This window comes from Arachis hypogaea, chromosome 11, assembly GCF_003086295.3.
Source record: "Arachis hypogaea cultivar Tifrunner chromosome 11, arahy.Tifrunner.gnm2.J5K5, whole genome shotgun sequence".
Taxonomy (NCBI): domain Eukaryota; kingdom Viridiplantae; phylum Streptophyta; class Magnoliopsida; order Fabales; family Fabaceae; genus Arachis; species Arachis hypogaea.
In genome coordinates, this window is record NC_092046.1 from 145,190,824 (window position 1) to 145,207,246 (window position 16,423).

Sequence of the window (16,423 nt, forward strand, 5' to 3'; positions counted from 1 at the left end):
CATTAATAGAGGGAATAGAATGTCTAACAGAATTAATCGTTAAGAATTGCAATGTCATTTTTCAATCGATAAGAAACGAAATGAGAGTTAGCGAAATAATTAGAGGTTGGAGTAAAATTTTACTCTGAAATTAAAAAGTTATGAATCTATTTGTTTTTTCTTCTTAGAAAAATGTAATTACTTTGTATCTTAGCATATGATAATGATATTAATTAAAAAAATTTATATAAAAAATATAAATATTAGTTTTTTATATATTTATTATTTATGTATTAAAGTAAATAATTTAAAAACTTTGTTAATAATAACCCGAAGAAAACAAAATTAATCGAGAATTTCACAAATTTTCTTTCTTGATGTATGTAATTCATTATTTCATTCAATTATATAGACCGAAATTCAGCTATTCTTATATAAAAATTTTTATCTATATATAATATTTTTGTATTTTGTTTTATTACTTTCATAAAAAAAGAAAAAAAAATATATATAAAAGTATCTGCAATGTTCTACGAAGCAGTAGCGTATGAGATCCGCAGATTAAATTTTGAAATGGAAGAGACTTGGAAGAAGAAAAAGAATGTGAAAAAGGGTTAGGTGGGACAGGTGGCGTAAAGATAGGGTGTCTGTGACGGTTACGAAGTAACCAACAGAAAAATGCAAGTGTATGTGTTTGAACTTTGAAATCGAAAGAGAGTTTATAAATTTATATTTATTTTTAATTTTTAATGTGCGATTCCAACAACGTGTCTCTTTTCTTTTTCTTCATCTCGCTTCGTTTCTGGACCTTACACTCTTTTAACAACAAAAACAAGAACATTACAACACACATCAAAATTCTCAACTACATCAATATCCAAATACCCTAAACCTAAGTACTCTTTCTCTCTTCCTTCTTCCAATTTTCTTCATTTCTTCCTATCCTTTTCTCTTTCTCTCAATTTTCTGCTCTAATCTCTTTCTCTCTCCTCGAATATTCCTTTTTTTTTATAATTAAATTGTGAAATTATTTATTATTTTTAGCTCTCTGTTTGTTGGGGGTTGGAAATTTTGTAGCAGGTGAAAATGGCGAGCTCAGTGGAGAAGGAGGGTGCAGGGGAAGAAGCTGTGTCCGTCGAACTTCCAGCTCCGCCTGGTTGGAAGAAGAAGGTCCACTCTTCTTCCCTTTTCTGTTCAGATTTCCCTTTGACTCTTCTTTTTATTTTGCCAAATTTGCTTCTTTTGTCGATCTAATTGCCTCTTTTGTGCTGAATTCTTATGTGAGTTTTGTTCTCCTTTCGAATTTTGCTTGGTTTTGACGAATTGGTGGTGCTACTCCCTAACTAGGGATTTTTGGCCCCCATTTGATTAGTCAATTGTGGCATGCTCAATACTTATGCTTCGAAATTCAAAATCAAGTTTGGGGTTTTTTTTGCTATGAATTCAGATAGTGATTCTCTAACTGCTGGGTGTTAAGTCCCCTGTTAGGGTTTTTTAGATGTGGCGTAGTTTCCATGTAAGGAAATCGATGGATTCCTACAGTGTTTGTCTTTTAGTTTGTAAATCATGGTTTAACCTAGTATGAAACCACGCTTTTCGGGTTTTCTTCAACTTCTGCTACCCCAAACTTGATAAATGCAAGTATGCAGCTCAATGTGATTTTAACAACCATGTTGGGACTTGGGATAAGTTGAAATTCAGTTTGTACCATTCAAACTCCGGTTCAAATTTTTGCATTTTTGGAATTGGTTCAACTTTATGATAGAGTGCTGCTTAGAAGACTTAATCTGTTGCATATAAATTTTCTGTATGCGTGTTTTTAGGATTATATATTTATTCATGGTTAAAAGAAACTATCCAATTTTGAACCAATTTTAGACCCTTCATTCCATGTTTTTTGAGATGTGCAAACTAAAATCCGGACATGCTATTAGTTAATCTGATGTAATATTTCTAAAGAGTGCTTTTTCTCTTTTACATTCATACAATTGATAAAACTTTCATGAAAAATGCTGCTAAAAATTCTAGCTCTGTTCGGAAGGGCTGCTTTCAAGCTTTTTTTATGCCTGTATTTAGCCTTATATATCTATTCATGGTTATAAGAAATCATCCCTCTCTCCAAAATATGACTGAGACATGTGATGTTGCAGCCCATATAAGGCAGCGATTTTGTGTGTGAAGATGATGTTGAACTAATATATTGTGGCTTTCTTTACCGAAACTCTGTCTACAGGTTTAAAATTTAGCCTTGGTGTAACATCGGTACCATATGATTAGATTAAAATTATTCCTCTTTAAGGTATTTCTATCATTGATCACTCTAGCTTTGTCTATTGTGATTGTTTGTTCTAGAGATACCCCTAATATGGAAAAATTTTGGCAAACGAATTCCTTTTTTCACAATAATGGATGAATTTATTGTATTATTTTTTTCAAAATGACAGGAAAACATATTTTAACTTGAATTTACTTATGAGTAAAGATATGATTCTTTATTTTCCAAGATATCTTTCCAAAAAAATAAAAAATTCTTGGGAATCATAACTAGTTAAGTTGCTGAAATCATGACAATTTTCTCCACTCTTCAAGCCCAACACAATTTCTCATTTTCAGGATTTTGTGTTATTATGACATTTATGATATTCGTCATTCTTTTGTTCTTATTATCAGACAAAATTACAAGGCCCCAAACATTCTTACTCCTAGTTTTCCCAATGCGTAGGTAGCTAGACTGAAATATTTTTTGGTTTGTTGTAGATGAGGTTAGACTCCAGGATTGTGAGTTAAATCCTCATTCAAGGAATGATTTTGTTTTTGTAGCATAATCATTCTCCAACTGTTTGACAAATAGCTTTCTTCAACCAAAAGAGATGAAAAGGGAAAAATGGCTGAAATTATTGTATCTTGAATAAATTCATGTTTGAGATGCAGCAAAACTTATCCCAACATTCAGATTCGAATTCTTTTTGGGGATGATTGCTGTTAAGGTGTTCAGCTGGCCCTATTACATTGATACTGTTCTGATATGTGATTTCTTATTATCGCATCTCAAAATGCTTCATGGCATGGCATCATCGAACATATAATTTTATGTTAATTATCTTTAAATTGCTCACATAACTGGTTAGACTGTAGAAACACTTAGCGATGCTGCATGCCACAATAGATCTTAAGCCAGTGAAGTTGGGCACCTTGGTTTGTCATTTTACAATGCCTTTGGAATACAAAGGCTGCACTTCATCAGATGATAAAGTCACTTGTCATTTCATGTGAAAATGTTACTCTTGCTGATTAACTTCAACTGAGCAAGAAGAAACCCCTCTTAAATATATTGTATGTTATGGTGTACAATCATGTGAAAAAGAAAATTAAGTTTTATTACATTCCTTTGTTTTAACATTCGTATGCCTTGTTACTTTCCTTCTTGCAAGTTGTCAGATTTTTGTAAGATTAATGGATGTCTTTCATACACACCACAGCTACCTATATCTGGAACGAAAAACATACCATTTCTCACATGTAACAATCAGAAATTCAGAATATTATCCATGCCATATCTGCAACCCTCTATCTTAATATTTTGTGAGATTTATGAAATTTCATTATAGGTTATTCATTTCTTTTTTACGCTCATTGTATACTGGAGAAGGGCACCATTTACCAATCATTATGATGTTTCTTGATGTAAAATTATGTTGATTTCGCTTGAGTTTTATAATACAACTCAAAAACTGCTTGAAAACTGTTTTATAAACACATGGTTTTATGTAAATGTCGGTTGGGTGAGTATGGAGTGTTTGAGCTATTTAGTTTAGCTCTACCTTGTCAATTGGATCATTCAAGAGATTTACATATTAACTTGATATGATGATCTAAAATAATTAAGTTCATATCCTCTATGGTGATCTAATAGACCAGATGGCATCTGGAGAACTCATGCTCCTTGTAACTCACCAGATCTCCTAAACACGTGCATCTTCTGAAAAAGTATAAAATTAGAGAGATATTTGTAGGGGAGTGCAGTTTACAATATCTACTTGGATGAACTTTGGGTCCTCCTACTTGCATGAAATTGTCTATTTGTTTTTCATGGCTATAGTTTTAAATGGGTAAATGGTTTATATACAGTCCATCTGCGGGAATTTTTGTGTTTTTTGGTCACAGTATGAGACACCCTGGATACTTGTCTTCACATTTGTGTCTCTTCCACACCATTCTATGGACTTTCACCTTTCCCAAGTATAGCCTGAATGCAAGAGTTAAAGAGGGAAAGAAAAAGCCTTCTCACTGAACAAGGTTAATTTAGTGCCATGCTACTCTCTTTATGAAGCTTAAAAGTAAAACTGCTAGCTTGTAACAGCCTATAATGTTCAACTAGGCATCAGCTTGTAACAGCCTATAATGTTTAACTAGGCATCAATTCAATGCCCTTTTAAGGACCATTGTTAGTTAATAACAGGACTGTTTCACTGTTTTGAGTTAGTCAAAATAGCGAGGGATGAATGTTGACATATTGTATAGAAAAGTTCATATATTTTGTAAGATATTTGGGTGAAAATACACCTTGAAACCAAGAATTTATGTCAACCCATATGAAAATTGTAATAAAGTTTCTCGTGGGTTTTTGTTCAGTGTAAATGAAAAATCACGTATGAGCACTAGAAACAATGCTACAATGTAATTTTAATATGAAATGGTTAACGTAGATTCATTTTCAGATTAAGGATTGCTATGAGAATCTGGAGAAATTAACCAAATTCTACTATGTTTACGATTGTTAATTTGTCTCATGCTTTTCAATATAAAGATCATCACAAATCACATTTTCCTTGCAGTACTTACCAAAAAAGGCTGGAACACCAAAGAAAAATGAGATTGTGTTCACTGCTCCAACTGGAGAGGAGATCAATAACAGGAGGCAGCTGGAGCAATATTTGAAATCTCACCCTGGTGGCCCTGCTGCATCTGAATTTGATTGGGGTACTGGTGAGACCCCAAGAAGATCAGCAAGAATTAGTGAGAAGGCCAAGGCGGCTCCTCCACCAGAAAGTGAACCCCCGAAGAAGCGTGGCAAGAAATCATCTGCTTCAAAAAAAGATGAAGAAAAGGAGGAAGAAAAAGAGGAGACAAAAGAAGTGCAGATGCAAGAAGCTGATGAAACTAAGGATGGTAAAGATTTAGAGGTGGAAAAGAATGTTGTGGAGGAAAATAAGGAAGATGAGAAGAAAGCAGAGGGTACAGATGTTAAAGAATCCACAGATGCTAAAGAATCCACAGATGCTGGAGAAAATGCTGACATACCTAATGATGAGGAGAAATCCAAGACTGCTGATGTTGAGGGTTCTGATGTTGCTCAGAACAAAGTTGAAGAAAAGATTGAGGAGGAGATAAAGAAAGATGGTGGCGCTGAGGAGTCAGAGAAACCAGAAACAGCACCTATTGCTGAGAAAAAAGTTGAGGTGGAAGGAGAGAACAACAGAAGCACTCATGAGTTTGAAGGAGAAACCAAGGAAAAAGAAGGAACCAAAGTGAATGATGAAGAGCATCACAAGATTAATGATATAAACGCGAAGACCGAGGCAGAGTTGACTGGGAATGGAAGCTGAACTGGTTAGGTCAAAGCCCTGAGCAGGGAACTTAATAAACTCTTGGCTTCTCTTCTCTCATTCTGACCCCCTTTTAGATCCTTCTGAGGATGACTGTAGTTTTTGTTGTTAATGTTATTTTTATATGATTGTTTATTGAAAACTACCATAGACAGTTGTAGAGTAGCCCTGTAATGTACACCATCCTTCCATGTATTGGATTGATGTGTAGTTTCTAGTTCCTCCGTTCGTGACAATCTGTTTTATGACACTTGTAATGTGATATGAACCTGCTGTAACCATATACTATGGTGATTTTAAATATTCCTGTTACTCCTGCACTATTTTCCTAGGTTTTATTCTTCTATCAGGTAACATTTATGCTGTTTTATTGGCTTTGAAGTTTGCATTTCTTTAAACTCTCTGAGTGGTGGATATTGCTTATGTTTTTGTCTACTAAACCAGCAGAAAAAAGAAGCCATAAGTTGCAGTGAAAAGGAAATAAATCAGAGAATGGTTCATTCTTTGACCAACACTACAATTTCATTGCCATATCATCTTGAAAAGTGCCTTCTATTTTCATTGTGAGGTGAAGAAATATAATACATCTCATGAAATTCCAAATGACATCAAAATTGCAATTTTGGGTGAGACAGTTCATAACCAAGGCAGTGGCTGTCAATGGAGTTCTCCTCTATATTCATCAATAAATAAATTTTGAAATGAAATAAAATGTCTGATTGCTTTGCTTCTAATCCTGAGGTTAAAGCCCCTTAAGCTGACCAACCAGCCCTGTCATGGAGGTCCACTTCTCAAAGGCAGCAGCTGAAGTCACAAAAGCAAGCTTAGAGGACTCAACATCATTGCTAGCAACTGCACAAAAATGAAAATGTCAATGTGTGCTTTAACAATGTCATATGAAGACTTCTGCGAAATCATATTTTGTATCTTATATATGAAAATCGAATCAATCTTAGTTTATAAACAGACCTGATGAAATCAATGAAGCTAATGAAGAATTGAATATGTCCACCTCACTCTTTTCTTCAGCACTTGAACTCAGCTGTTAAAAAGGTTCACTGATACTAAGTTTCAAACTTGTAAATAGAAAGGAATCATATTGAGGAACCAGAATTACCTTATTCAAAGCTATATTAGCCTTTTGGACCCAATCTGTATCAGTTCCTTTCCCCAAAACAGAACCTGCTTTAGGTAGATCATTGCTTTCAATTGCTTGACCAACTTCACTCAGTTTGTACACAAGATCCTGAAGATATCCTACAGATATTCATCACCATTGTCAAGTAACAGAGAAAACTTTACAATCTACACATGCTCATGGTGTCAAATATCAGTACCAGCATGCATGCAACTGAAATCAGTTAATACTTCAAAGAAAGGAACATGCAAATGAATTAACCACTTTCAACCCAAAACTTTAAGGCATTGAAGTTATGAACTTTTTCAAATATATTCAAATGTTGGGGAATAAAAATTGATATTTGTGGAGGATCAGATTGAGACCTGTTTCTTTCTTGGATGAACTAAGCACACCTTGCCTCTCAAGCCTCTTCTTTCTGTCCCTTTTCACTTTTTCTAAGAGTTCTTCATCATCATCTGCTTCAAGTATTGCTGCATTAGCATGATCAACAAAGCATCCCTTTCCACCCAATGAAAGCACTAAGCTTGTGACAATGCTGATGGATAGCCCTCTCTTGCTGACACTTGGAGGGTTTACTTGTCTTTTCACACTGCACTTGATGGGGTAGTAAACATATGACAAAGATTGTGATGAGGATGATGGTGGTAGGAGGAAGGTGTTTGCAGTTGAGAGAAAATTTGTAGCCATATTTTTGTTTTTCTCTTCAATATTCTTACTTCTTTTATGTCCTACATTTTGGACATGAAAAATTCACAAGACATTGGCAGTTTGGAACTTTTTTGAAGATAAGGTTGCTGGATTCTGTAATCTAATGTGATCCAGTCATTTTTTCTTTTGTGAGGTTCTCAAGGGCATTATAGTCATTTTGGAGAAGTGGCTCTCAAACAAATTGACACGATGCAAATTGGCCACGCTTCCATCTTGCAAAGTGCAAACATTTTTATCAATTATTATTAAATTTTATAGCATAGCCAATTTAAAAGTTTTAAAATTCAATCATAATTTATCGTAAGTTAAATTATATATAATAAAATAATATATTTATATATAAAAATTATATACTAAAAATTTTAATTTTTATATTTTAATATTTTAAATTAATTAATTATTAAAAAATTAAATTATATAATTCGATTAATTTATTTTTTTTAATTAATTTATTGACTAATTTTTTTTAAATTAAATAGATCTAGAAGTCGGTTTTTCGATTAACTCGGTCGAACCGGACCTATGAATATCATTCCCAATATCCCCACACAACCTTATACTTTGGTCAAAATGATTTAACTTAACGCTTCATTAAAATCAATAATTATTTGTATTAATATGCATTATGTAATAATATCCAATGGGTCCGTACAAGAACACACGTTTGGTTTGGATGGGACGCGTTTAGAAAAAGATCTTCCTTTCAAGTGAGATGCTGATTCATGATGATGTTGTATATTTGTGTTTATTTTTATCTGTATATTGTTCTTGTACCAATAAACGAAAAGTGATCCTTTTTATTTTCTGTTTAATATCTGTATGGAGAGCTTATGCCATTTGAGTTTAATATCTGTTATTGTTTTCATAAAATTCTAACTATATCATAATAATTAATACAAGCGTAATGGGACAAATAAGTCAATTATTGAATATTTTGTGATGAATTTATAGGTTATTAAGAAAAATAAAATACCAAATATCCTTGAAGAAGACGAATTGTGTACAATATTATAGCTTTTCAGGATCTGTGTAAGCATTGCAAGTTATATATATAGGATGGAAGACTAAGGAGAAATGAAATGTACTAGTGTTGCAATATAATTTTTCAAAGATATATATAGGTTTAATTATTTTGTTAATTTTTATAATTTTATCAAATTTTTAATTAGGTCTTTATACTTTTTTTTAATTAGATCTTTATATTATTTTAATTTTGTAGTTAGTTTTTTTTTATGTCAAAAATATTAAAATTAACAAAATATTTCTCTAAAAATTCATGCGGTCAAAAATTAAATTAGATTTTTAATCATGAATACTTTCAATTTACAATAAAATATTCTATTAATTTTAACGTTTTTAATAAAGCTATAGAAACTAATAGCGTAATTAAACTATATATATATGTTATGATCTTTTAAGAACCTATATGTTCAATAGTGTAATTTTTAATTTCTATGACTTATTTTTGTATTTTTTTTTCTCAAAATCTATAATCATATCAAAAGAGAATTTCAAGGACGACTTAATTAGTATTTTATTTTTTAAGGAAAAACTATAAATTTATCTTAAAATTTTTCACGAGTTTATCTATAAACATATGAAAAAAGAATTTCAATATTAACCAACTTTTTTTTAAATTCTAAACATTTTCTTTTTCTTTTTTACAAAATTTAAATTTTAAAATTAAAAAATTTAAGATTAAGTATTTATAATTCATGGTATAAAATTTAAAATAGATAAAATCATTTTAAAAAATTAATTAATATTAGTCTAAAAAAATTGATTATCTAACCTTCTTTCTCTTGATATAACAATCTCTTCTCTAAAACTTAAAGGGAATAAATATTGTTTTGGTCCTTAAAGTTTAAATTGAAATCGTTCTTCACGTAATTTTTTATTTAAAATCGTCCTAAACGTTTTATTTCGTATTAAAATTGTCCTTTTAATTTTTTATGGACAAAAATACTCTCCACCACCACCACCACGGTCAATATCTTTACGACCACCAAATACAGTAAATCAGATTAACCAACATCAAATTAAACAACATCAAATTCAACAACAAAATCAACACACAACAACAATAAAATCAGAAAATAATAAATCAAAATTAAAATTAGAAACAAAGACAGAAACAGAAGCAGAAAAAGACATAGAAGCCGAAAAAGCAGAAGAAGCAAAAGCAGAAGCTCAAGTAGAAGCAAAAAAGAGAGGAAAAAGAAGGGGTAACGACGAGTCAGTGACCAAGGGGGGAGGAGTCGCCGCCGTCACATGTGTCGCTGTCGCCATCATGTCGCACCCAGGGGAGAGGGAGAGAGAGACGCGAGCCAGTGACATAGGGGGAGGAGTCGCCGCCATTACATGCGTCGCCGTCGAGGTGAGGAATGCGTCGTGCCCAGCCGCTGCTCAGCCTCGTCCCATCGCAAGGGGGAGGTCGTCGCGTCGCTGTCGAAGAGAGAGAGAGGGAGCCCGCGAAGATGGAAAAGAAGCGACGGTGGTGGTGAGTGGTCACCGTGTTGCCACCACTTCCATCTTCCCTCCCCTCTTCTCCTTCCCCTTCCCCTTTCCCCGAACATGTTCTTTTCTTTTATTTTTTTTTTAATTTTATTTTTTTATTGAAGTAGGAGTAATTTAATAATAAAATTAAAAATTTTATTAAAAATGACGATTTTAATAAGAATGACCATTTTAAATAAAAAAAAGTACATGAAGAACGATTTCGATTTCAACCCTAAATTTTAAGTCTAAAACAATGGTTATCCAAAAAATTAAGTTACTCCATTTATATGAGAGAGAGTGTGTGTGTTTTTCCAAAAGGGGAGTTAAGTAAGCTATGATAATTTGCTACCACTTTTTGATACGTAAAAAGCAGATTCCATTACGTGGGTTATGAACAGTGGTTGAGCCTAAAGCTACTTTATTTGCAATTTTTCGTTATAAAACCAAACACTATCCTCCCAAGCCAGCTCTAAAGACAAATCATCATCTATGCCTATGACACTCCCCTTACAACAAAGTGTATTAAGATACAAAAGAATAAGAGATGGGTTTTCACATTGCTTATTATTGCTATGCCTTATTGGGTGCGTTTCATCGTTTAAAAAAGTGCTTCCACCTTCTTAAATAGTCAATTTTGCTTGCTTAACATTTTCAATTGGTTATTCGTACTATTATAGTATTTATTTCTTTTTTTTTTTGTTTATCTTCTATTACTTTAATGCTTTATGATCTTCAGTGGTTTTTGTACGTAGCTTTTGATCTTAATTGCCATGAACTGGATCAACGGCATATCATAATCAAATTGATCCAAGAAAATTGTATAAAGTAAACTAATGTAGGTGTATGATCTCATATTGACTAGGGATATTTGGCTTTTTAACACTTTTTTTCTTAAAAAGAGCAAATTAAAAAGCTATAACGTTATACAATGAGAATATATCTTTTTAATTTTTTTTCTCTTGATTATTTGGTAAAGTGTAATTTCTCACATTATATTTTTTATTTTTTCTCTCTTAATTATTTGATAAAGTGTACTTTTTTTACGTTTTATTTTTTCAATTTTTTCTCTTAATTATTTAGTAAAGTGTAATTTTTTATGTTATATTTTTTAAGTAGGACAAAAAAAATGTAAAAAAGTATTAAATAATAAAAAATAATCACACTGACCAATTAAGGAAAAAAAATCTCCACTCCTGTTACACAACGTAGTAGTATTAAGTAATGAGTATCCCTTTTGAAGGCTACTTCCATTTGAAGTTATCGCCATTTTTGTTTTCTCAACAAGTCTTAGGCTAATTAATGCAATTGAATATAGGATAGAAAGAAAAAGGACCAACATGTTCACTTTTCTCTACTTGTATATAATAATTACTCGGAAAAGAAACGGATTGTTATACAAATGAATTATGTTAAATTGTATATGTTTTTGGCTTACTTTTCATCTATTTCATTTGAATGGAATGTATACATTATTTAATGATTAAGAAAAATATAAATAGATATAATGTCTCGCATTTAACATATAACTAACTACTTTTGTCCGTAATAATATTAGGGGAACAAATTTTTTTTTTTAAATTATATCGATTTTATTCTAATATTATAGATTATATAGTATAAAAAATTAATAGAATTAAACTATTTTTATAAAAAAAATTGGTAAGAAGATAAAAAATTTTATTAACTAAAAAAATTAAGGTCTTTGTAGATTAAAAAAAATCAAATAATAAGTTCTTTAACTATTATTTTCATATAAAATAGTTTAATTTTTTACTAAAAATTAATTTTAACATTTATTATCTAAAACTTAAAAAAATTTTAATGTGCATACTTTTACATCTGATTATGTATTAAGTCTAAAAATAATTAATTTTTATGCTTATTATTTAAAAATAATATTTTCTCTTTTTCTATATATATAAAAATATAATTAAATATTAATATAAAAAAATTATATTGATAGTTATAAAATTAACTCAATTATTATTTTTAAAACATTCGAATCTTATTCTAATTATTAACCACAATATTAGTATTTTTTTTAAATTATATGTAATAAATATTCGAAAGAAGAGAAGTGAAAATATATATTAAAAAGATAAATGGTAAAAATTTTAAATTAAATAAAAAAACTAAAAATATATGCATATAATAATAAATTTTGTATGTGAATAATATTATAGAATTTTTAATTATATTTAATTATAAATTTAATGTATTTTTATAATTTTATGAATTTATTTGAGTTATATTATTTTATTAATTTTATTTTTTATAGAATAGAAAAGTAAAAAAAAGATAGAGAAATAAGAGAGAAAAGAGAGAGAAAGATAAAGAAGAAGGAGAGAGGGAGTTTGTTAATTTTAGAAGAAAAAAATTTAATTTAATTATAATAAAAATATCTTGTGATATATTTTGGTTTGTTAAATTAATAATATAAAATTATAAATTATATATATATATATAATGGGAAGGATAAAAAGAAATAGAAAGAGAGAGCGAGATAGACAAGATAATAAAGAAAAGGAGTTTATTAATTTTGAAAAGAAATATTTTATCTCAATTTTAATGAGTGTCATGTGACACACTTTAATTATTAAATTAATAACATAATATAGCTATATTTTAATTATAATTAGAGAATATCATATTGCATATTTTGATTGTCAAATTTATATTAATCATTGATAATAATATAAAAAAGAGATAGAGTGAGTAAAAAAATAAAAGAAATAAAAAAGAGAGAAAAAAGAAAAAAACTTTTTAATTAAAAAAAAAAGATTTGATTTTAGTTGTAATCAAAAAGTGTCATGTAATATATTTAGATTGTAGAATTAATAATGTATAATAGATATACTAAATATATAAAATAATATTAAATCAATTATTAATATAAAATATATACTAAAAATAAATTAAATAATATATATATATATATATATATATATATATATATATATATATATATACATAAATATATAAAATGATTAATGTCGATAGTTGATTTTTTTTGTCTAAAACATAGCATTTTATACATATAATTAGGACGATCAAGTTTTTATGAGAATTTCGCAGCATCAGCATGCATAGATTGTTATCACGAAGTACTAGTTTGGTGCCATTAATGATCTATTTGGTAAATATAGCATGATTATATAAATTCTCTTATGAATTGTGTTTTATTGTTATAAGTAAAGAAGAAGGTTTTCGTGGCAATGAGTTATAGTTCAAATGGCATAGTCTTCTTATACTCAATTAAGAAGTTGCGGGTTCGAGTCTCCTATCTTTGATTTAAAAAAAAAAAAGGTTTTCGTCTTTCGTGAGAAAAGTATAATCAAGATCTTGATAGACTAAGTAAGAATATGCCAATTCAAGAGTTAGGATTTCATCCGTACAACAGTTGTTGGAAATTATATTTCTAATCCAAAGCTTGATGAAATTGTAGATCGGTTCAATTTGGTCTGGTTTGATTTCAGTTATAGAACTCGGTTTTTTTATTTTTTTGGACGAAATGGACCACCTTTTTTTGTTCAATTTAATGTTTGGAACATGGGCTACCCTCATCCGCCTTCCCCAAAAAATGTGTTATACAAAACCCAGACCCTAAAAAGCACACATAACTATCAGTCTATCACTGACGTTCTAGTGGTCATCATTCACATGGCGGTGATGAAATGGAGACGAGGTTTGGTGAGTCTTCGGCACAACGGCGGCGACTTAGAGAGAGCTAGCTCCATATGCTCAGCGACAAACCTCATCGCCGTCGAAAGGGTTCGAGGTTGGGAGATTGAATAGAGAAGGTGCCTGAGGGTCTTTAACAGCAGCGACAGCACCTAGTGAGCATTGCAGATCTTGGAAGGAGAAGAAAATGGGTCTGATATGGGATATAGGAAACAGGATGTAACACCCTAAATTAAATTCTACCATTTGATGGCCTTTAGATAGGGTGTCACCCCTGATAGAAAACCAATAAACTCAAATCGTTATGCAAGGAAGGAGGGAAATACGCAGCCACTCCTAAGATAGGAAATGGGTCTGATATGGGAGATAGGAAACAGAACACAGCCAATCCTAAGAAACAACGACATGATGAAGATACCATCTCGCGAAATAGTGTTGGCAAGAAGAAGTTCGTAATGGGCGTCGGTAATGGACAATAGCAATGGAAGTGGAAACGAAGATACAAGACCGGTGTGATGGAGGGAAATTTTTCCTTTTTTTGGTCGATAGGAGGAAACTTGTTTTGCGATAGGGAAGTTGTTGGTTTCGGGTCCAATGTTGCAATGGGCATGGACTCTTGTAAAAAAAAAAGGGTTGAATATTATTCCATTACCTTAATAATGCTACCCCAATCCTCCTATAGAACTGGTCAAGTAGCACTTCTACAAAGTACCCAAAAAAAAAAAGAGTAGCACTTCTACATGGACATGTATCTGGAAAACCTTGATGCAGATGCAAATGTTGTGCTATTCTATCGCAAGTGATTTCAAGATTAACCTTACTTTGGGAGTTGGTGTATGAGAAATATTTGTTTGTCCTTATTAAGCCGTTTTAATTACAGCATAGTAAATGCAGAGAATTAATAAAGGAGAAATCCACTGAAGTAAAGCAGTACTAGTCAGCCGAACGCCGTGGAGCCCACTTCTATGGGTGTGACGTTCCACTTGGTGAGATGGAGAAGGAACTTATATATAACCCCCACGAGTGACACCAATCACACCCGCATTGGAACGTTTCGGTAAACAATAATCACACGATCCGTCCAGCAGCAGCCATTGGAACGCTAAGAGCCTTCATCGTTACACAAGATAGAACATGTCTCCGAATCCCGCGACAGTTGGCCCTCGAAAGCATCGGTCCCCGAAACCGAGGCGGGGGCAGGCGAATGGAGCGTCAGAGATGGGCTGGTCGACGATGACCTCGAAGAGGTCGATATAGGTACGCTCTCCGGCTATCAGCTGTAGTTTTTGACTTACGATTTTCGTAAACGGCCTTCCCCGTCCTTGATTTTCTCATTCCAATGTCATCTTTTCTCGCGTTGTAGGTTTTGCGCACGAGTGGGACCCCAGCGAGTTCGTCATTGTGGAGGACTTAGAGGAGAAGCTGAAGGCGGCTTGCGCCAAGGTCGGAGTGGGACTACCTGATTTTTTTCCTCTATTCCCGGTTCGTGTGGGGGGCAAGGATCACCACGGTTACGGAGTCCACGTGTTCAGCACCCCGACCAGGGTAAACTTCGGCGCATTCGGCGGGTATTCGACCGATGAATATGTCGTAAGGCAACACGCGGCATTCGTTGCCATGGAGGTACTGCTGATTGAGACGGGAACCAAAGTTTGGGACTTTAATTACCAGGTCGCCATGCGGTACAAGGAACGTGTAGCTGAGTTGCAACGGGAGTCGAGGTTGTTCTTGCCGGAGCGTGTGTTCCAGATGGAAGAGGAGATTGTAGTCCTAAATGACATACCAGAATATTAAGACCTTATCATATATATAGCTATACATTCTCTCTGCAATTTGCACCTTTGCAATTATATTTTTTTATATTACTGTTTTCCTTTCATCACTACTTTTTATTTCAAAATCCATTTTAATTTTAGTTACCAGTTTTTTGCATAACCCATTTAATTCTGTTTGATCCCAATTATACAATTATTAATAAAATAGTAAAAAACCAAATTTGGCTTCAATCATTCATACAGTTTATCTTTTTATGAATACCCATGTGCCCATATTGGTGATCTTCTCTCAATGTGATTATTTTTGGCAAAAAAAATCAAACACAGCAACCAAACACAAAAGAGATGAACAGAAAAATTTGTTGAAACTCACCAAATTGGGGCCAGGTTGTGCGAAGGAAGCCAAGGAGTTGCTCAAGGCGAGGAGGAAGTTGGGGACTGCTGCTTCTGTCTCGGCATCGACGGGTGCAATGACGGCACGAGACTGAATGCAAGGCAGGGACAAGACACGGAGCGACGACGACGTCCAGGTCCGGGAGCTGCTGCTACTGCCGCCAATGATGACGAGGGCAAGAAAGGCACGTGAGATCGGAAACCGTAGGAGACCGACGATGAGCTTGTCGGAGACAGTGAGAGAGACCGATGCCAATAGAAGGAGAAAACTTGGGTTCGCGTCAATGAGATATGAGAGATGAGAGAGCTTCTGTGAAAGTGGTATAAAAGATGAGAGAGATGATGTTGAGGGAGGAGAAGGGACTATGAAACGACATAGTTTGGTGGATTTAAGAAAAGAAAAAAAAATCCAGACCGGTTTATTTAAACCAGCCGGGTCGAACCAAATTTAAAGAATCTGGTTTAAAAATTGATTTTATTAATCGATTTTAATAAACACTAATCATAGAGTGACACGTCAGCAACTTTAAAAAAAAAGTTGTTTTTCCCATCTTTATGTGAGTCTCCCCCTAATTATTATGGCTTAGCGCGTCAGCGTTGCCCAACATTATGGATAATACCAGATAATTAATACATTTACT

At 32.5% G+C, this 16,423-nt stretch overlaps 2 protein-coding genes across 4 annotated transcripts; one reads left to right on the forward strand and one right to left on the reverse strand.

The window, feature by feature from the left end:
- The first annotated feature begins 572 nt into the window (after nucleotides 1–572).
- On the forward strand, nucleotides 573–5,908 carry LOC112723286 (uncharacterized). 3 transcript variants are annotated; one of them, XM_025774600.3, is made up of 3 exons: nucleotides 573–875; nucleotides 1,057–1,149; nucleotides 4,815–5,908. In XM_025774600.3, the coding sequence occupies exons 2-3, from the start codon at nucleotides 1,066–1,068 to the stop codon at nucleotides 5,583–5,585; spliced, it is 855 nt and encodes a 284-aa protein (XP_025630385.1). In that variant the 5' UTR covers nucleotides 573–875; nucleotides 1,057–1,065; the 3' UTR covers nucleotides 5,586–5,908. The 3 variants fall into 3 exon arrangements, with proteins under 3 accessions (XP_025630385.1, XP_029146168.1, XP_025630386.1); XM_029290335.2 differs by having other exon boundaries at nucleotides 680–875; nucleotides 1,024–1,149; XM_025774601.3 differs by having other exon boundaries at nucleotides 683–875; nucleotides 1,060–1,149.
- Nucleotides 5,909–6,088: 180 nt separating this feature from the next.
- LOC112723287 (thylakoid lumenal 16.5 kDa protein, chloroplastic) lies at nucleotides 6,089–7,671 on the reverse strand. Its single transcript, XM_025774602.3, has 4 exons — nucleotides 7,089–7,671; nucleotides 6,703–6,842; nucleotides 6,555–6,627; nucleotides 6,089–6,437 (listed from the first exon to the last, which is right to left on the reverse strand). The coding sequence occupies exons 1-4, from the start codon at nucleotides 7,411–7,413 to the stop codon at nucleotides 6,328–6,330; spliced, it is 648 nt and encodes a 215-aa protein (XP_025630387.1). The 5' UTR covers nucleotides 7,414–7,671; the 3' UTR covers nucleotides 6,089–6,327.
- Between the last annotated feature and the right edge of the window lie 8,752 nt (nucleotides 7,672–16,423).

Bases quoted from the DNA above. Each gene is read 5' to 3' on its own strand.
- LOC112723286 (XM_025774600.3), top strand. From the start codon at position 1,066: ATGGCGAGCTCAGTGGAGAAGGAGGGTGCAGGGGAAGAAGCTGTGTCC. The intron at 1,150-4,814 runs GTCCACTCTTCT...TTTTCCTTGCAG, and splicing joins CGCCTGGTTGGAAGAAGAAG to TACTTACCAAAAAAGGCTGG.
- LOC112723287 (XM_025774602.3), bottom strand. From the start codon at position 7,413: ATGGCTACAAATTTTCTCTCAACTGCAAACACCTTCCTCCTACCACCA. The intron at 6,628-6,702 runs GTAATTCTGGTT...CCTTTTTAACAG, and splicing joins CTAATATAGCTTTGAATAAG to CTGAGTTCAAGTGCTGAAGA. The intron at 6,438-6,554 runs GTCTGTTTATAA...ATTTTTGTGCAG, and splicing joins AGCTTCATTGATTTCATCAG to TTGCTAGCAATGATGTTGAG.